The sequence below is a fragment of the Leuresthes tenuis genome, unplaced genomic scaffold (assembly GCF_036924035.1).
Source record: "Leuresthes tenuis unplaced genomic scaffold, fLeuTen1.0.hap1 SCAF_18, whole genome shotgun sequence".
NCBI lineage: Eukaryota > Metazoa > Chordata > Actinopteri > Atheriniformes > Atherinopsidae > Leuresthes > Leuresthes tenuis.
This window is the reverse complement of record NW_027325372.1, coordinates 11,315,346-11,336,722: the sequence shown is the minus strand read 5'-3', so window position 1 is coordinate 11,336,722 and position 21,377 is coordinate 11,315,346. Positions and strand designations below refer to the sequence as shown.

General features: G+C 44.4%; 1 protein-coding gene across 1 annotated transcript in view; it reads right to left on the bottom strand.

The window, feature by feature from the left end:
• trps1 (trichorhinophalangeal syndrome I) overlaps positions 1 to 21,377 on the bottom strand; it is a 104,030-nt gene that overhangs the window by 27,252 nt on the left and 55,401 nt on the right. The window contains exon 9 of the mRNA XM_072370166.1: positions 17,785 to 18,547. Within this exon, the coding sequence (XP_072226267.1) occupies positions 17,785 to 18,547 (763 nt within the window). The remainder of the gene's footprint in view (positions 1 to 17,784; positions 18,548 to 21,377) is intronic.

The window sequence follows — 21,377 nt, the reverse complement described above, 5'->3', positions numbered from 1 at the left end:
TTCACTGCAGCCAAGCAACAGGAAAAACAGAAAGATAATAACTGCAAAGAAATGAGGGATTACGAGCATCTACCTCACAGATATAGGAAGAATCACTATTCTTGCCTACACATATTTTTGTGTACACATTCTCTAATGTGACTTTTGCTATCAGCGGCTCTCCCCCGGCTCCCACAGTCATCATTGAAAGCCGATTACTCTGATCCATTCATTTTATTTGTCCACAAAATACCAGGTTGCACACAAACAGACACACGCCGCCACACAAAGAGCCACACGCGCGAGACAGAAACAAATGGCATTTAATCAAGCCGTATAAATAAATAAAAAGTTTGTATTTCCCATAAGTCCATCTGGTCCCCTGCTTCTCATCACACTCACAGCTTTCATCTGCCGGTCAATAAAACTCACACACGCACCGGCGTCCGCACACTCTGAACGAAAGGCACAGATGACCACACACACCGGACGGGGAATCTAAATGTAGATGAGTTCAGTCTGCTAGAACCACTCGCGGCGAGAAGGAACCTTTATCAAGCAAACCTATTTGTTTTCTGTTGTTCCGCCCGGCGCAGTTTGACCATCCCATCAATCGGCCTCACTAAATGTTATCGACGTGCGTTTCTTCGCTCGGATTTCACAGTACCGTGCGATTTAGTTCGAATGTGGCCACAGTTCAGATCCAGTGGTTTCAGTTAACACACTGATGTCAAAGAGGAGGGAATAAAAATAGAACTAAGCTGGGAGCAGCGCAAAAACACCAGCGAGGGAGAGAAAGAAAGAAAGAAAGAAAAAAAAAAAAAAAAGCACATGTTCACATTTGCTGATTCTTTGATAAATTACACTTTCCCAGCCTGCAGCCATCTCTGTTATTTCTTCCCATTCTTTTCTTTAATGCTGTTAGGAACAGAATGGGATTATTTAAAGTCTGATGCAACACAGAGCCGAGAGTGTAAAATGTGAGCGTGCATTAGAGTCACCTGTATTTTTACTTCCCTGCTAGACTAAACCCGTGGCAGTGGTTAACCGAAAGCAGACATTGTGTCAGGGGGAACTGCTCTTTTCGGATCTGTTCCACAGTTGTAATTTAGATCAGACCTGCTGCACCTTTTAGTGCACAGTTACAGGTACTGAGGAGTCACAGCAGCTACAACCTGGAACTAAAATTACACCGTCTTGTCTGTGTTTTTGCAGATGTTGTTGTTTTTGTTTTTTTCAGGGAACCTGTTTTTTGCTATGAATTAAAGAAGGAAAGCAGGAACGAGACAGATTCTGGAACAGAAAAGCACAATCATAACTAATATATAATACTATATATATAAAATACTGATACTTGTAGCTTTTAAAGCTGTGTGGGATTTTGATGTATGAGTGATGTGATAAATCGAGCCAGTTTCACTCCCTACTTGTCACATAAGGCACATAAGGATGCCTGATCGCGACCACCGCAGTTAGTTTCTAACACAGACCTCAGACCTATGCAGACGTCACAAATACAACAAAATGTTCTCTGCTGGTGTCACAAACTTTGCTGGACTGCTTTTCCAGAAGGGAACTGTGCAAAAATGCGGTCTAGGACGTCAAAGGATATAATTTTACCGATGTTTTCCTAAACCTAACTCAGTGGTTTGGCTGCCAAAAGGTGAGCCAGTAGATCTGGTGTCTAGATGTAGAAAAGTAGTTTTGGTGGGTGAATCTAAGAGTAGTTTGGATGCAGTAACCTTTTCAAGCATGTTTTCCAAACAATGCTATGTAGTCTTATTGCCTCAACGCAATCAGGTTGTTTTAATGCATGAACTATACACCAAGCCTATACACGTGTTTGCCTAAAACTAATTCATTATTTTTGCTGCCTAACCCTTACAAATCAGATCTGGTGTCACAATATATCAAGTATTTTGCTGATTAAAGCTAACCAAGAAGCTTGGGTGCCTAAACCGACATTGATTGGTTGCTGTTGTAGTAAAACAACAGTAACTCAACGGTGAATTATTCTAAAACGACCATGATGGGGGGCTCCGCGGTGGCGTGGTGGCTGGCAGTGTTGCCTCACAGCGAGAGGCTTCCTGGTCTGTATCCTGGCTGGGAACTTTCTGTTCCCAAACTTTCTGCTCTGTAAAGTTTGCACGTTCTCACTGTTCTCTCCAGGTTCTACGGCTTCCTCCCACCTGCCAAAAACAGGCATGTTGGGTTAACTGCTTATTCTAAATTGATGTTAGGAGTGAGCGTGGACGATTGTTCGTCTTGTATGTCTCCTTGTGATGGACTGCCGAACTGTCCAGGGTGTACCCTGCCTTACGCCCAATGCCAGCTGGTATAGCCTCTAGCCTCCAGCCCCCCCCCCCCCCCCCCCCCCCCCCCCCCCCCCCCCCCCCCCCCCCCCCAGCGACCCAAAATTGAATTAAGTGGGTGTGGAAAATGGATGGATGGATGCCTGATGTAACTTTGCCATTTAATACAAAGCCTGACAATCAGTGTATTCCAATTGTTTAGATAATAATGAGAGGAGAATTAGAAAGCTCCATCAATTGCTGTTACTAAATACATATCTACAAAAGACACTTACACAAAGCCACCCCCCCCCCCCCCCCCCCCCCCCCATCCCCACTCTCCACATTGAATGAATCGTTCCTTGTCTCTGAACTGATGGAGCGATAAAGTTGGTTTAAACAGCCGTAGACACACCAGCACACACTGTCGAGGCAGGAACATGTGTTTTACATCAAGAGCTCCCAGCTATACAAGATCTAATGTTACAGTCCGCGTGCACGTGTGCGCGTGCGTGTGTCAGAAGAGGGGTGCAACATGTCTTTGCAATCTTCTATCAGCTTTTAATCTCCCTCCAGCAGAAGAAAATAGAAAAGAAGGAGAGAGAAAGCACTCAGTGAGAGAAAGTGATAACCACGCAGTGAAGCAGGGGGGGGGGGGGCACAAATTTATCCCCAATCTCTCAATCCTCCCATTATTCATTTTGTTTCGCAAGGCTCTCGCTTTTTCCTTGCCCGAGGCGGAGAACGAGCGAGCGAGCAGGAGTCGCCTACTTTGGTTTACATGTGTGTGTGGGTGTTTATGTGTGATTTAATTCTTATTGTCTGAATACTGTGGGAGTTGACGATTTTCATTTTGGCTTCTTAAGTTACTTTGGAGGGCTGCGTTGCAGGCAGAAATGTCAGAACTCATTCCTCACTTAGTGCTTGCAAAGGGCTGAACAGTTATTATTTAGCTTGGAGTGGTGGACTCGTTGAGTTTGTTTAGGCCCTCCGCTGTGTTGTTTCTGTCCAATTTGCAAAGCTGTAGGCTCTGTAATGTCCAGGAAACACCAAGCGGTTGCAAACATGGAAGTGCTGTAATAACTTCTCAGCCCAAGAACCCCCTGTGCTAGTTCAGCTGAAAGCTAAAACCGGATCACAACTAAAATTTTATCAGCTCTTTTTTTTTTTTTTGGTCCCATAGCCGTCTACATAACTGTTTAAATTCTTCATTTTTGACTAATACAGATGAAGTGAAAGTGAAACCTTCCTCTCTCAACACTAAGTATATTATGAACAGTCTAATACCAGGAAATTGCTAAAAGTTCTTCTCCTGCATTTGGCCTTCAAATTAGATGACTAGTTATTGCCTGGATGAGGTAATGTCATTTGGGCCTTGCTGTGGAGATGACACACTATGGATTTAAACCCACGGTAAACGTTCAGGTCTGAGAAACTCTCAGGACTGATGAAAGTCTCATTTCAAGGGATGGTTGAAGAACACGACAGCACTGTTTTCTTTGATGCTGGGTTGCTGTATTTTATGTGTACAAAACATACATCTCATAGACTTTCATAGACTTGGGCTTGTAAAGTGTCGTTTTAGACTTGAGTTCAGGATTCAGTCATCACCGTATTGGCCTTTCTGAAGCCAGGAGGGATCATGTTTCAACAAGACAGCGGAGCTGCAAAGTGACCCTTTAAAGTGGACCAGACCAACTGTGAGTTTGGAGAACTTACATCCATTGAATGATGATATTGTTTTCAACAGGAAAGAATCTCGTTAACAGGACTATTATGACTATTTTAAATGAGAGTCTGTTGGAACCAAAGATGCTTTGGAGCCATTTGGAGCTACTGCTGGCATCTTACTTTAGGACCCGTCTGCATCAGCTTCCTGTCCGACAGCGCGGATGAATTTCTCCATCATTTATGCAGAGTGTGGATGCTAAAACAATGAAATGTTTTCTGTATCAGTAGAATTCAGATGATATCAAATATATACGAGGTTCATCTGAAACTTCATGATGCAGTCTCTTCATTTCTATGAATTTTTTATGGGGCTTTTCGAATAATATCCCATTAGAAGAGGCTTCACGGTGTGTTTCTCTAATCTATTCACCCTAAACTGATTCATGGAAATGTGCCTCGTGCACACTTTTTTTTTTATTCAGCAACATTTCGAAAGTTTGATTCATATTTATGTGGAGAAAAAAAAAGGAACAGAGAGAACCAACTGCCTGTAAGCATGACTGGCCTTAGGCTCTAAATAGGCAAAAACCAAACATATAGGTTTAATAATAATGAATTAATGGCAGAGCTGTAGTGAAATTTTGTAGATGCGACTCTGGGTCTTCATGACAACTTTTGCTCTCAAATATTGCACCTGCGGCTCTCACATGGTCAAAATTCTGTTTTCTTTTATTCTTCGACCAGTGAGATGTAATAATTCCAAATGTTTTCTCTCCTTTTCCCTTTTTTTTTTTTGTTGTGGCCAGAACATAAACATGAAAAAAGGCTGCTGAGACCACTTGCGACTGAATGCACCTATTTGACTTGTAAATGAGCCCACCGCCAGAATAACTTGAAGTATTGCATGGTGTAAGGTCAGCAGAGGAAAAACTCCTCCGCAAGATTTCAACATTATGCATCGCAACAATATTCACTTTTGGAAGCTCTGGGGGCAAATGTGATTTACTGCTTACTCTTGCTTACTGCAGAAACACTGGTTTTGAACATCGGCCAAGTCTGGGTATACGCGCGTGTGTGCGCACACTTTCAGACCTTATTAGGTTGTACTTGTGGTGATGCTTAACCCCACTCAGAGTTTGGCAGCTGCTCCCCTTTCTCTCTCTGCAGGCCTTTATTTCTCTCGCGGTGTCTCCTCTTTCCTCCTCAGATCCTTGCTGTCTCACAGCTCTTTCTCTCCACCTCGCTTTGACTCTCGTCTCCACCGGTCCGCGCCTTCCTTCCTCTCGTCTGCCGCTCACTCGGTGGTCCCTTCAAGTAATGTAGCACTTGTTTCCTGGTTAATCTACAAATAATGAGCTTTTTCGGTAATGATGATCTCTCACACATGTTTGCAAGGTGTGTGACAGCGTACATGACGGAGTGCCGTGTTTGAATGTTTGATATGTGCGTAAGTATGTGAACCGTTTCCGCTGCGCATGTCTTATATATCAAGAATTAACAATTGGGCATGAACAAAAAAAAAAAAAAAAAACCTGAGCATTATTTCAATTGATTACAACTTGAGCACTGCAGGATGGACAAAAAGAAACCCAGAATAAGAAGCTAGGGGTCTCTGGCTCAGAATTTCTTTTAAATGTTTACTTCCAAGCCTAAACAGATGGGGGGGGGGGCATGCCCTACAGTTCTCCACCTGAGTGGGAGGAACTACACACTGGCTAGCTTACCGCCTGCCTGTTCTGAGGCATTACAACAGTGCATGACTCACATAATAGCGCAGACTCTACTAACCACTGATGATCTACTTTGCCGACACAGCTTATTTAAAAAAAAAACAACACAAAAGTTAAATCTGAAAGTCGGTAATTCTTCAACTGTTTGACTTTGTTTCAGCAAAGACGTCAGCAGCTGTCTTGGTGGATTTAGGCAGTTTTTAAGGCATTAATAGAACTGGTGCCCAAACCTACACAGTAAGATCCGGAGATAAACCAGAATGATCTCTTGAGAGCAAGGCGACTTAAAGAGACGAAATATATTTTTCATCAGCCGTGCATTTATCCTTGGCAGAATTGACGAGTCTCCTGGCAGCACCAAAACGCCGATGACTGTAGTTTTAAGCGAGGGAGAGTTGCTCCTAATCAGAGAGCCGTGTTAGATCAAAGGAATAACATGGATCCACTTTCAGAGAGGACTTTTTTTCCTCCTCCAAAGTGGGATTGATTATCTCAGTGACCAGAAAGACATGAATTAACGCTGGGTTGGAAGTGGATCCTATCGGACTTGGCTTAGATATTGGAAAAAAATATTCTCTTACAGTTCGAGACGTGGATCGTGGCTCCAACATTCCTGGGTAAAAAAAAGGAGATAACGGTGTTGTAATTGTGTTGATCTTGTGCGATCAGACGTATGAGGCCGGTTCCTTTCCTTTCTCCTAATGGGTAACATAAACACTGACTGAAAGCTGCAGTCAGATGCTGTGCGAGTGAGACCGGGTGTACTTTTTGTGATCTGATTGAAGAAGAATCAGAAAGAGGACTTTAAACAAAAAAAAAAAAAAAACGCACGCACACAAACAGACTCAAGGCCATGTAAGCACTACGGTTATTAAGAGTGACAAACACACAAACAAGGGCACACATGCACGCACCCATTGTGTGCCTGCACCTGGTCTATTAAGGAAGAGGATAGATGGGACTCTGGGACCTGACGGTATGAATGTTTGTGTCAGCATGTGTGGGTGTGTGGACGCATGTGGGGGCGTCCGCACAACCTCAGAAGCAACAATGACGCAGCTTCGCGCAGCAGCTCGCACAATTGGCGCAAATTGTTAATGCGCAGATTACACAATTGTCAGCCTGACGTTTAACAGCACATCCGGCGTAAAGTCTCACATTCTTCCGTGCCTCGGTTTGTTTCCCAGCTTCTGTCTTTCTCCCTCACCGTCTGTCTGCGGAGCATTCTTTCTCACAGCTCCCCGCAAACACAAAGAGACGGAGAAACTAAGGAAACTATCACAAAGGTATACCAATCTCACAAAGTGACGCTTAGCAAAAACATTCGAGGCGTAACATATTAGCATGTGTAGCAAATAGATAACAAGTCATTTGGCATTAGTGTTAGCTCATGTCAATGGAGGACTGAAACAATAATCAAAAAGCCAGGACGGAGGGGGCACCGTTACAGGCAAAGATTGCAAGATGTTTTTTAATCGTTTGGCACTTAATCGTACAGCAATGATCTGAAAAGCTGTTAAATCCAGCACCAAAGAAGTATAGATTAACGTTAGCAGTGATCATTTTTTTTCTGTGCAACTGTGCGAATAAAGAGGGAGGCGATAGGTCTGTAAGAGATGCAGCCGGTGTGCTGCACGGGGCTCTAAAACAGAATAACATCGTTCATTTCTACATGGTGAAAAGTTCGAAAATAAAGTTGGACTTGATATCCTTTTTAACATCATCAACCGGTGTGAAGCAGGGCTGACTGTCAGATCTCATGCTGCGTAGCTAGTTTGGTTCGAGCGGCCTGTCTCTTTCCAGGATGCTCACTAAAAGCCAACCTTGGCTCAAGGGTTTCAAACAGGCTGCAAACTCCAAAAAATGAAGTGGATGAACAGGTTGCGGATCCTTAAGATGGATGAAGTGAAGGAGCTTGTCTGTCTGTCCGTTCAGCCTTCGTGTTGTCTGCTGAAGTTCATCGCTCCTCTGGGAAGCCTCAGCGAGAGTCTGCTGTGCTAAGCTTTCTGCTCAGTTCTTTACAACACAACTTCCAGCTTATTGGAATGTTTTGATTCACATGCAATAAGTTTCCTCTGTCTCTGACTCTACAGCAGGCCGTGTCCTCTTTGACAGCGGCGGCCAGCCTCTGCTTCACCTGTACAGTAACTCTGAACCGTGTGTCTGGAGGCAAACAAAAATGGGACAACCTGTAATCACCTGATTGAACTTGGCGATGAACTAATTCTGCAACAACATTTTGGCTCTAAACTGACTATACGCTGAAGAAAGAGGTCTTTTAGAATCGGTAACAACATCGCATGACGGAGTCCAGATCCATATGTGGTCATGGATCAGTGACATCGGTTCAATAGCTGTGAATATCCGATCTGCGAACAACGTCAGCGGCGGAGCCCGATACCGACACTGGTTTGGATCGGATCCAACTCTGCTAGTGTGTGCAATGTTCATAGATGTGAGAATGGGGCAGAGGAGAAGCGTTTAGCTGTCCATCCGATCAAACCATAAATGTCTCACCACCTCACCAAGGTTAACAGATCCTAAAAACCGACGAAACAAATGCTCGTGCTGCACAACTTGAGCGCAATGCACTTAGCTTGGGCCCAAATTCACTGAGCTACACAGGACAGTAACACAATACGAGTCGATATAAATACTCTGGGAGCAAGTCTCGAACAGTCGAAGCTGTGCAAAGTTGTGTTGAGTCCTGTCGTGCCGCAAAGCCAGACAGACACAGGGAGAGAAGGAGAACAAAAGAGAAATGGTCTTAAGGGAAATTGAGTGTACAAGATGCATCATGCCAGTGGAGCAGAATTCATAAACACTTTCACACAGAGAAACACACACTCGTACACACTTGTGAGGAATCCATAATGAGTGAAGACCCCACAGGGGACACAAAGGGGGAGACGGGCAGAGAGAGAGAGGGGGAGGAGCTAAGTGAGAGACAGAGAGAGAGGGAGAGGGAAAGAGATGCATCCTTCTTTAGCTTTTAGCCCTTGTCAAGCGTGCACGGCACTCTGAGTGTGTGCGTATCCATTACAAGTTAGAGGTTGCATGTATGTTTCCAGAGGAGTGAGGAGAAAATCTCCGCTCTATATTCCACTCAAACACACACACACACACACACACAGACACAGTGATGGCGCTGTCTGCCACACGCGCTCATGCCCAGGGCAATCTTGCTACCTTGCCAAGAAGGCCTTCGGCCGCCAAGGTTGCCATAGCACTGCCTCCACACAAACACACACACACACACACAGATACACACTCCTTCCCTTCTCTTTTCTACCTCCCACTCACGCACGCCAAAGCAGGGTGTGACTGGATGTCCTTAACTGAAGTGGATTAAAGTGTCAAGATGACTGGTAGATCCTGTGTGTGTGTGTGTGTGCATATAATGTATATTTTCAAGTGTGTGTGAGAATCTGAATATGGGAACCGCACCTTCAGATTCCTTTACGATCAGGGTTTCTCGCACTGAGTGAAGTATGCTGCTGTCCTCAACGAAATTCTACATTTTAAAAGTAGGCTGAATATCGGGAGAACAATATCTGCCCACGTGCTGTGCGGTGTGTGCTGATATAGATATAAATATAGCAGAAAAGGTCCATTTCGTACACCGTCTTCAGCACATGTAGAGCTCAGATGACAGCTAAGTGAGGAGTTGAGCGTAGACTCAAGTTGAGCAATGACAGTATGTCAAATGCATGGCGTCAAGAGTCAATAAACACTCGCCTTATCATTTTCTTTTCTAAATATAACTCTAATTACAGTATGTACACATGAAACGCTAAAGAAGTGTGTGAAACAGTCGGGCTGCAGATATAACGCTGCCTCATCCAATCCCTGCATGTGGCCTCTCTCCTGAGCAGGAGAACAAGAAATCCCATTTGAATAAATAACTCTTGCAGCAAATTCTTTTTCTGGGGTGCCCTTGAGTGTCCGCCTCACACTCATTGTCGTGTTCCGCGAGCGCTTCCCGGGCAGTTTAGCGGGGCCCTCTGCTGCCCGGCTGACAGAGGCTGCTACTCCAGCGCACGCGCCAATCACTCACAATCCTCCCAACAACTTCAAGCTGCCATTTAAAGTCGTTTGTCAATCTCTTCCAAGTCATTTGCTGTAAACAGTACAGCTCAAAACTATTTACGATAGTTTTCTCCAGCTTTGCTCATTTGTCAGATTACATCGGTTGCGATTACCATGACAAAAGGCCTGATTGTGTGAAAAAGGTCTCAGATTAAAAGTAGCGATGCGAGGAGAAAAGGCAACCCCGAGGGAGCCAGGAGACAGCAGAGAGGAGAAAGCAGTCAGGGTTTTCAAATTAACTATTGGTCAGGGGTCAGATGGACATTTAATCCAACCAATCAGCTTCCTAATTACACAAGCGCTGCCAGATTGGCGTATCTTATGTATTTGTGTGTGTATGTGTGTGGAGCTGGCTAGTGTTGCGTGTAGAGGTCTTGTTGTAGCAAAACGAACATCTGGCCTCGATATTAGTTCCATGTGTGAACACACAGGCTTTAGTGCGCGTGCGTGCGCGCGTACGCGCCACACACACTCACTGGAGTGGTTGCTTCTGCCTTACACAGAGGGAAAAGGCAACAAAGAGAAACACACAAGGACCGAGGGAATGGATGTGAAAGTCACGGCAGACAAAAACACAGAAATATAAAAAGAACACGTACATATACACAAATACATACTCAAACTTCCACTAGTGTGTGTGTGTGTGTGTGTGTTTGTGTAAGCTGATTGTAACAGTAATTGATGTAAACGTCTAAATTACCGCTAGGAGCTAAAATAACCACCGTGTTTTACCGTTGCCATGTCGACATGATGAAAAACACCTGGCTGTGTCGCTGGTGGGGAGGGTGGAACATGTGTGTCATGGGCGCCCAACTGAACCAATGAAAACGCTGCGTGACTAAGCGACATGTGTCCGAACAAATGAAACACTGTAATGAGAAGACATCCGAGTAGATGGCGTGCTGGGTCCACGCCAAACTCATTACGCGACATTACATGATATTTTGAGATGTAAAGCACTCAAAAAAATAAAAGAAAGCTGGTTCTGTTTGTGCTGCAAATCATTTTAGATCGACATTCTTGGCTAATCGCAGCAAAGCTGCACAAAAACTATCAGTTTTCCTTCTTTGCCAAACAGGTGTGTGTTGTCATGAATGAAGAGAATTCACAGAGTGCCAGTAAAGTTTATACCATTACAAGGTTGGCTGAGAGTTTTGCTTGAACTGGGAATGGAACAACCATAGCAGAGGCGGCATCGACAACAGGTAAATTTGCATCAACAAATCTCTGCAACTCCGCGGACGGAAAGCGCCATCGTGCTGGGATCTTAAGAAGTCAGAGCCTTCGGTGGGCGAGACACAAAGTCTGACTATCTGACAGAAGGGACTTCTGACCAATCAGGACCCTACCCTGGTTCCACAGAGTTTCCCAAAGAAAACCAACACTTTCAAAGACAATTTACTGCACTTTTCGATGAATTGAGCCTTTCCACTTTAAGAAGCGGGCGCTGCAAAAAAACATCTCGATTCCCATGTACAATCAGAGGGAGTATTTGACTTGAATTGAATCTTTTTTTTTTTTTCACATGCATTGACATCAGAAGCACACTTGAATGGGGGAATATAATCATGACTGAACATGAGCCAAGGAAGTAAGCAAACACTTGATTTGCCTGAGCCAATAATGCCAAGCTGTCACCTTCCCTGTCTGCAGCTGTGTGCGAGCGTGGCATGGCTGGAGTACCGAGAATGAGCCCAAATGTGGTTAAAATGGCGTAATTTGTTTTTTCGAGCCAAATGTAATGTTCCCAGCAGACAATCAGACTGCTGTGGACTGTCACACAGCGTAAAGCCGCACGCTGTCATGACACACATTCCCCCATAAAGCAGATACACGCCCTTGCACACACATGACGGCCAACGGTTCCACAGACGCTAAAAACACACACACACGGGTCAAAATGACAGCAAACAGGTTGTCTGATTTCGTTTCTGTTACATTAAACACAGTTTTATACCCAAAGCACACACACGTAGAAACACACCCACACCCTTTTTTTTTTGCTTCGTTCCAGCATGGCTGTGTTTATTTGAGTCTGTGTCCTGATGGGAAATGTGACTGCTGCACAAACAAACTGAACACCCTGGAACAGACAACTCTGTCTGAGAGAGGGCGAATGGGTGTGTGTGTGTGTGTGTTGAAGACGGACGGATTGTGTGCAGATCGGTGGCGTGGATTCCTTTTCCTGAGACATGCACATGCATGCGCACGCAAACTCAAATGCTCCGACAGAAAGAGGAAAAAAAAAAAACAGAATAAAGCGGACCTTTTTCACCCCATCCATAAGAGACACTGCGAAGGCTGTTGAAAGTTTTCAGCTGAGCATCATCATTTATGAGGTGAATTTTTCAAAGGTCTCTGCCTTTGAGCTCAGACGGATCTCAGCTGTACTGAGCATTGATGTTTACCAGTCGGAGGGCTGGTCAATAGGTAGAACTGAGCTACTTGCTGGCACATGCACTTCACAGCCAAGACAACGGCTGCTTGTCACACTAAAGAGAATCAGCCCGCAGCAGAGAGTTTTGCATGTGAACCGACGACTCCGAGCGAACATCTTACACGTAAATACAGCGCCAGTCAAAGCGCAGCAGATGTTTATGGTGATTTCTTCTGAGGATGACGAGGCTATAAAGTCAGCAAAAGCTGGTTGATGTGTAGTGTTAACAGGCCACATATAAAGAGGCAAATATATCTCAGGGGACATACACTGGCTGACAGCAGTCAGACTGTAAATATATACTGTTCCAGCTTTGCCATTCTGTTAAAAATACTGACACATGATTACCGCCCTCCTCTGCCTGCTACATTTTCTTTTGTACTGCCGTCTTGCTCTTACTTCCTGGGGGTAGTTACATACCAACAGACACATCTCCTCAAATACATGAGAGTTTTCATTCGAGATTCATACCTCAGACCCGACTCAAAAACTCAAACTCAAACTTGACTTCATCTACAAAGTTGAAGAATGTCTGTCCTCTTCAACTGAAAACCTAAGATACTGTGTCTCGTCACGCCCCCCCGTCCTAACGCCGTCCTAACGCTCGACTTCCTTAAACACCGGGAAAATAAACAGACATCACATGCTACTGATTTATAAAGCTCCACTATTTAACCTTTCAGACTATCTAACATTTTTTTCTTTTTTTTTTACCTTTAATGTCTATTAACAAAAGTATACAACATATTAATCACTTAGCATGATATATTCCATCTGTATGCTGGCAGAATGGGTTGGTATTAGGTACTCTGCACCTTGCAAAGCCAATACAATCACAAAATGCAGAATTTGGAGCCTTATATCCCATCTGAGATTTTACAGCTTTAGTGTCCAAGTTTCTTTAGTTTCGATGGCTGCGACTGTCCTTTTTTAACATTTTATTGAGTGGCTCCTGTCCATTTGTGTTCTTGTAAATGCTTCCAATTCTCAAGCTCCTCTTAAAAAAGAGCTTCCAACCTCAGTGAGATTGCCTAATCGAATAAAATATAAAGATCACAAAATATATCTTTGACAATGGGAGCCTATTAAACAGGTTTCTCTTTCTTTTTTTTTCTCCCCCAACACTTAAAACAAAGTACTTCATTGTGCGTTTTTTTTCTTTTTTTAGGGGCCCTTTTGAACCATTTGGGGCCATTGCATCACAGAGACAGGAGTTTCCCCACACACACACACACACACACAGATTCAAACATAAGCTCTGTAATTTCCTGCAGCGGATATAAAGTGATGTCAAATTATCAGCACAACAAATAAGTTCAATTCATGCTCTAATTTCCTTACAAAACACACACACACACACTCAGGCAGAATGCAAATGCAGACTTGTTGCACCTAATTAAATACACAAGCAGTGGAGAGCGCGCACCCTGAGACACAAATAGACACGGTAACTGACATGCATAAATTCAAACATGGGCGGAGGAAAGAAAGGAAACCGAACGCAAAGTAATGAGAACTTCATGGAAATGGAGCTGTGTGTGCGCGTGCCGGAGTGTGCGTGTGCTGCGTGTGTCCTTTAAACATAATTAGCTCTGTCAGGCAGAAATGTAAACGAGAGAAACTTTAATGAAACTCTTCTCTGATCTGCTGAAAGCCCACATTCCCATTTACCTCTTCTTGGTCGTCTCTTCTCGGTTTTCTTTGCCGACTCGTGGAATCGGAGGCTACATGTGGGACTATTAAAAGCCCCGAAAGTCAACGTTTCCGTGCCTGCTTTACGGACACATGAGATGAACACATCACATTGTGTTTGCGAGGTGAAATCCACAAATACCTCCTCGCCCTAATTACATCCATTTACCCAACCTGCTGTCCTGGAGGTGGAACTCCCTTTGAAGACCCAATCTGGAATTTATCACATGGACAACATTTTTTGTGCATATCTACATGCATTCACATGTGTTTGGCTCAGAGGCGAACCTTTCTCAGCCCCATTCAATTTGAGAAACCACCATTATTCAAAGTCTGTCTCTTTCCATTTGTAAATGTAACCGTCAATATAGTGCTTTTACTTTCATTTCATGTCTAAACCCATGTGATTTCTATGCTTGTCTCATGAAGTCAATCAAAAGATAAAAATTACACGCAGGAAAAGAGATCCTCCATGTCACAAATCGCTGTGAAAATAAAGCCAGTAGCAGAAGAATGTCTCAACAAGGCAACACTGTGCGGCAGTTACAGATCAGGCCTTTCAAAGGATAATGTTCTCTCCTTCCTGCAAAGCCAAACACATCGCATACCAGCATACTAAGAACTCAGATCCTTCATGTGTACAGATGGGCGTGCATGTTATGTGTGTAGCGGGTAAGTTGCCCTTTGTTGGAGGAAAAAAAAAAAAAAGGGGAAACAAAAGACAAAGAATGAAACAGGAAGGGGAGAGACAGATCGATGCGGAGAATAGACAACATGAGAGAGGATGAGAGAAACGCGTCCAGAGCAACACACACACACACAGAGGTGCACCCAGGTGGAGATTAAATACGACGGTGCACTTGCTTTTTGTCTCTTTTAAATCTTTTACTTCCTCTGTGCTAACTGCATCCTCCCGTCACACGTCATTTACAAAGAGTCGGTTTCTATTTCCATCAGCCGCAGCCCTGAAAGGCCTCATTTGAATCAAGCTGAATGTTTGTCCGTGCGAGTGTGTGTGTGTGTGTGTGTGTCACAACAAACAGCGTGCGTGTGCACTTGCGCACTAAGCTGTTTAAGATGATGCTTTGCATTAGTGCCTCTCCCTGGCCCTGCCCAGTGATGAGTCAACCCCAGCCTGTGTGCGGTGTATTTGTTTGTATGACAGTGCATGCCATGGAAACTGAAAAAAGAAAATAAAATACCCTGTTGTTAAAAAAGGGTGAAAGACATCTTAAATATTTAAGCACCAGGCACTTCAGCATATGTGCAGCACGTAATTCATCGACAATATTGGCATCTTAAGATGTGGGGTAAATTGGGAAGAAACAAAAAGATCCAGCTGCTGTAAACAATTAGCATGAACCCTTGTGGTCATGTGATGCATGAGCTTCCACCTTAACTGATCTGCTGGTGAGTCTGTCTTAGTAACTCATGGCAAGATTAATAATTAATAAACAGACCCTGTTTTGTCATTAAAAAAGTTATTGTCAGTGTTTGATAACACGGGGCACGGACACAGCGATCTGTGTGCCTGGATTATACACCGAAGTTAGCGTGCTGACAGGCTAAGCTGGTCCACAGCCTGGTGTGACACCGTTACATTTCTACAGAGGAGATGGCGCGTTGTTGTTCTCCAACATGACGTTTTCCACCCCAGCTGCTGTGCTATAGCCAAGAAAAACGCTAATTTCGTAAGCAGACACACAACCAGTTTGATCATTTAAGACAATTAAGTTAAACACCAGAAAAAAGAAAAAAAAAAATCTGGCACTATCATTTATAACTTAATGAATAGCAAATGCTATTCTGTCCACAATGTCCATAACTTGGCTCACTGAGCGCACGGAAAATCATTTCCAACAGCTGGCACGCTGTCTCAGTTTGCCACAACCGCCAATCGCCGGTAAAGTGGACAGGCCTCCCTGTTCCTGTGGCATGCACATATTGTGGAGTTTCGGGAACTGCACAGTTGCCGAGGCGCAGAGGCTTTCATTAATGACGCACGGGAGGAGAGGCCCACGGATCCATCTCCCCGGAGGAGAAAACTCCTTGACAGGTGCCGAATGCACACTTAATAAGACACTTATTTGGGGTAAATGATCCTATGGATGATGTGTAATTAAGTCAAAAAGGTGTAGGCAATTAGCTATGCCCTTTAAATGGATGCGTAAATGGCGCCTATTCCACAAACGATGGGCGGTTCACGCGCTGCTGAACAGAGAGAACGTGTGCTGAGAGATCTACTGGCTGGAGAAGATGGCCACAGCATATGAGCCAGTTCAGAAGATCAAGAGCTCTTAAAACAGTCTGGAACAAACAAGCTCTCGTTGTGTACTTTCCTGTGCCTTCTTTACATCCGCTCTAATGTCCGAACACCTCTTTCTTTTTTGTTGCTGTTCAAATTGAGCAACTTTTTTCTTTCTCTGAGCCGACTACATTAACTGTCAGAGTGACTCCGCAACTCCATCAGTTTTTGATTGTTTCTCTCCACTGTGGCAGCAGGATTTGCCATGGTAGACTGGACAATAGGACACGCGAGGAGCATATTCCTCTGTATTCTTTTCAGGGTCTTTTATGGGAGGAACTGAGGCGGTATTTCTGCCTTGTGTGTCTGCACTTCATTTCGCACTCACTTTAGATCCATAAAAACAGGACGGTGCACGGGGTCAGGCGAGCACCGGTTTTAAACACAAGGCTCGTTGCCCTCACAACAAGCTGACATTTCTCAGCATCAAGGCAGAAAGTCTGGATAAAGTCTCATCAGCACCAATGCCCAGTGATGTCTCCTATACTAAATCAAGCATCTTTACACAGAAATGGTTGCGTAAACAGCAGCTTCCACCTCTACTCGACCATTCTGTTGGATCTATACACCCAGAGATGTATGTGCAGAACTTCTTTTAACTAGCAAATTAAAATAAAGGGTTAAAACTTTCAAAAAGACGCTTATCTTTACCTTTCTCCAGGCATCCTTATTGCAATCCTACTTTCTATTTCATCAGTTTCCCACTGTCAGCTATAATATAGCCTCACCCAAAGAAATGAGAAAGCCTCTTACTGCCCCAACCCTGTCCAGTCAGCCAAGATACTGCCAACACCATAACATGTGCAAAGACGCCATAGACTCAACTCGTGTATCGATATGTGTGTCCACACCCAAGCAACGCCGCTCTCACGCTCAGTATTACCACTTACATAGACCCATGTCAGTCCCCTGAACCCACACACACGCACACACACACACACACAAGGGCACTGTTGAGTCTATTCTGATCGAATGTGATCATAGCAAATAAGCTCTGTGGCACCGGCGAACCACAGCCTTTTCCTGCCAGTCCATGACATCACTGCGAGGTGAAAAGCACTATGGTCCACAAAGTAGGGTGAGAGAACTGAGTGACAAGTGGTTGCCATGGGAACTGTCAGTTTACCTCCTTGTTGCCAGAACAACAAGCAAGTTTCTCAGTGTTGCGAGTTAATATTGGATATTAAAAAAAAAAAAAAAAAAGACAGACGAATGCAGCTGTGGGAAGGGAAATTATGTCATGGAACCATACTCACACACATGCATGAGGAGACACTTGAACGCCATTTGCTAGCAAGGGCTAAATTTGCATAAACCCTCTAAATATCATGAAGGAATAACAGATTTCATTGTAGCAGCTCACTGCATGAGATCTAATCCTCTCATCTGATTCAAAGGAAAGATGATTTGAAGATGAAAGCGTTTTAATAGAGGCACTCAACTAATGCTCTCAGCAGGTTGTATCTGGATATAGAAACAGGGCACAAAAGGCTTCATTCACAGAAAAGGAGAGAGAGTTGTGGCTACAAGAGAAAAAGAGATCACTATGAAATGAAGGCAAATAGAAGTGCGTGCACATGTTCTTCTTACCCGCAACAGGGATTGGGACTCCTCTTTCGTGGCTCCTCCTTTCCCATCCTGTGCTCCTCCTCCGCCTCCACTCCCACCTCCTCCTCCGCCTGTGTACTGCTGAGGGGGGATCTGGCTCTGCTTCTCCCCTCCTCCTCCTCCACCCGTAGCAGTTCCTCCTTGCCTCCCTCCTCCATACAGCTTGGTATCTCCCAAAAACGACTTGGTGTCCCCCAGGTAAACCATGCTAGGTGAGGCCACGCCTCTTTTCTGCTGTGAGGCATCATGATTGGCTGAAACAAAAGACAGTGAGAGGGGGGAGGGGAAAAGAGAGGGACTCCCACTTCCTGCTCCTCTTTCAGGTCCCATTCGCTCCTTGGGCACCCAGAGTAAACCGTGGGCCTGCTCGCCCCCTCTTTCACCGGGTCCCCTCGTCTCCCCAAGAACCCAGCCCTTCCCCAGTTCTCTTTCTTTCTCCTCACGTCCCTCACTTTTTACCAACCCGCCTGCCTCCTCCCTGCCCCCTTCTGCCAATCGTCCCTCAGGCGGCGCGAGGGAGTAGAGAAGGCGTATGTCCCCCTTGCTCTCTTCCTTAATGGCTAAGGTGGAAGGAGCTGAGCAGCCATTGGCCGAGAGCGTCAGCGAAGGTGTCAGTGAAGTGGGCAACGAGCCTAATGAGGGAGAGGAGTCGTGGCAGTGGGCGGAGTTAAAATGGTCGAGGAGGGCTGACGAATCAGGAGCTGTGAAGTCACAGTGTCGACAACGGCAGCATGCGTGGACACGCCTGCAAAGAGGAAAAAAGGGAATTATTTTTCAATCAGGAAAGCTGAATTTGACTCACAGTGTAGCGCTAAAACGCGCAAACATAAATAATCTCATAATGTTGTGAGTCATACTGGTCCCGTGACTTTTTGTAAAATACATCCCATCACTGGGAGTCATCTCAACTCCAAATGAGTCACCCTGAAGTCATAACAGAAACACTGATGTGACTGGAAGCAGCACTCAAGACATAACTATGTTTAATTTCCACTTTAAGGCATTACTTAGCTCGTCTTTACACGTGTTCATTTAAAACGTAGAAGGCACTCATTTCCTTAGCCTGACAGTGAAAAGTGCAATACTCAGCTTGATTCCCTGTGACCGCTCAGGTATACGGTTTCACAGAGCTCGTGAACAAACACTGACTCAGTGTTCGGCCACATCACAGCGAATTGCTTAAAAAAAGGCGAGGAACATAAATGAATCTGAATGACAAGCACTGAATCCCCCATCAACAAACCACCTTCATTTCCTGTTGGCAAGGCCCTGAACGGCCATATATCCAGGACACGACATGAGAGCTTTTTCCTGGCCCGGGAAAGAAGTTGTGGTGCTTCTTGTGCGGGCCAACAAGCAAAATCAATAAACCATCTACAACATAAACTTGGACGGGTGTTTACAGTGGCCTTTGGAGGGCAACTAATTTCCATTTCCATTATAAGAACAACACTAACAAGAAGCTGCAACATACATGATGTCGGAGTTTAACTGAATTATAAAACTGCCTGTTAACACCCTTATTGGGATTATCGCAGTATTTATATTCACTGTAAAAGTGAGATTTGAAGTGGTTTTTACAAATGTTTTGCAAGGAAATGAAAAAAATTATTTATCCCACGGGGGAATGATGCAACTTGCAAGCATGTTAGCATGGGAATAAATCATGTTCCCTTGTCAAGACAGTCATTTTGGCTGATGTTGCCACATTGATTTGCTCTGTGCTTTCACTCTGAGAGAACCGTAATCCAACAGCAACAATCTGCACGTATTGTACATGCAGTACTTCTTCTTATGGTGGTTTCTAATAGCAACTAAAAAAGAATACACCCAGAAATATGGCACATAAGGCAAACAATACACAGGTTTATTTTTACATGCTTCCAGAGGCATCTGAGAGGTCTAAAAATCCACAGCAAATGGTAAAAGGAAGAAGTCTACCTTGAGTCTAGCTGACTAAAATTGTCTCCAGATGTAGAACAAAGACAAAGAGGCTTCTGTCTGTCATCAGCAGACACACACACACTCGTTCGCTCACTTCCTTGCTCCGTCACCTCTCTACACACGTTTATGATAAATGAACTTTGCATCAACATGAAGTGTTTCAGGCCAACTTTCCCCCGAACACTGTCAACAGCAGCATCTTTTTCACTGCCCCCCTCCCCTCAAGGAGAAGGATACTATATTGAGGTTTGAAGCATTAAATAATTAACTTTAAAGAAGAAGAAAAAAAAAAGACATCAAAGCAGTTTGAAGGCTTGGGGTGCTTTGCGCGAACCTTCAAAAAGACGCTGTTGCTCTCACCTGTTCTGTTTTTATTCTCCATTTGTTCAGTTTTTTTTTCTTTCTCTTCTTTCGAAGGGATTTGCAAATAAGCATCTAAACAGTCAGAGGTAATCCTTTGAAAAACAAAGTGGAGAACTGCAAAGCGAGGGTTTTAAAAAGAGATGCGCCGTCCAGGTTAATTCATTCCCACCTCCAGTTAAATTCTACACCGCTTTACACCAAGTCGAGAAACTGCGGCGCGTAAGAATGTACCGAGACCTCTTTTTGCATAAAGAATAAAGACCGCCACGGCTTCACGTTTTGTTTGCGTCCCACGTGTTGAAGTGTTCTTTTTATTGTGACGACTTCTGTGAAAACCAGGACAAACACATCTGCACAGGAGCTGCACATCTGCATAGCGACGCCTAACATAGAGCAGCTTCCTCGTCTCCTTCAACCCTGCCTTTACTAAAAAAAAAAGAAAGTGCGTCAGATGGACGGTCTTTGTTTGGGGTCACGGCCGTCACATCCTAAGGGTCACTGCAGACCTCACACACACATTCACGCTCACCGAGTGTGTGAGAATTGAAAACAGAGCGGGGCATCCCCTCACACGGAGCACTTCTGAAAGTGTAACCGATGGGTGTGGCCGTGTTTGCACACGCAGAATAACACATTGTTATTCCTCTCAAAGAGCTTTAACATCGTGCAGTTACACTGATGCACAGTCTGAGTCAGCACAAACTGTCCGAGACGAGTTGGTGAGTAAGAGCGTGTAGGTGTTAAAAGCATTTTAGCTCGTGACTTTTCTTTCTCCATTACACCACGGTCCTTTACTCTGAACATCATGTAATTAAATTCTATATTTTGTTGCTGAGAACTTCGGAATCCCTTTAAGCTCGGGCCAATTGTACTGGTAGTGTGAAAGTTTCTGGCTTCATTTTACTTTTATTTGATTTCAGCTCTGAGATTCAGAGCTTAGATTTTGTTAAGAACGTGAGTGGACTGTTAAATCCACTCCAAACTCTGCTTTGTCACCCCCTCTCCCTATTCTCTCCACTGGTTCCCTCTCTTGACTTTCAGTTTCTGTCTCCCTTCCATTCATCTTTTCTAAGCCTCCTTCACTCCATCCCAACCCTTGCTCTCTGTTCCTCCATCATCGACTCCATGTTTTCACCCTCAAATGATGCAAGCTTTTTAAATCTTTTACTCATTTGTGGCAGAGATCCTGCAAAAAGGACTCTTGTCAGTCTGTTGTGTGGGCAGGACAGAAAACTTCTGTGTGTGAGTTTGGTAATGAGCACACATCA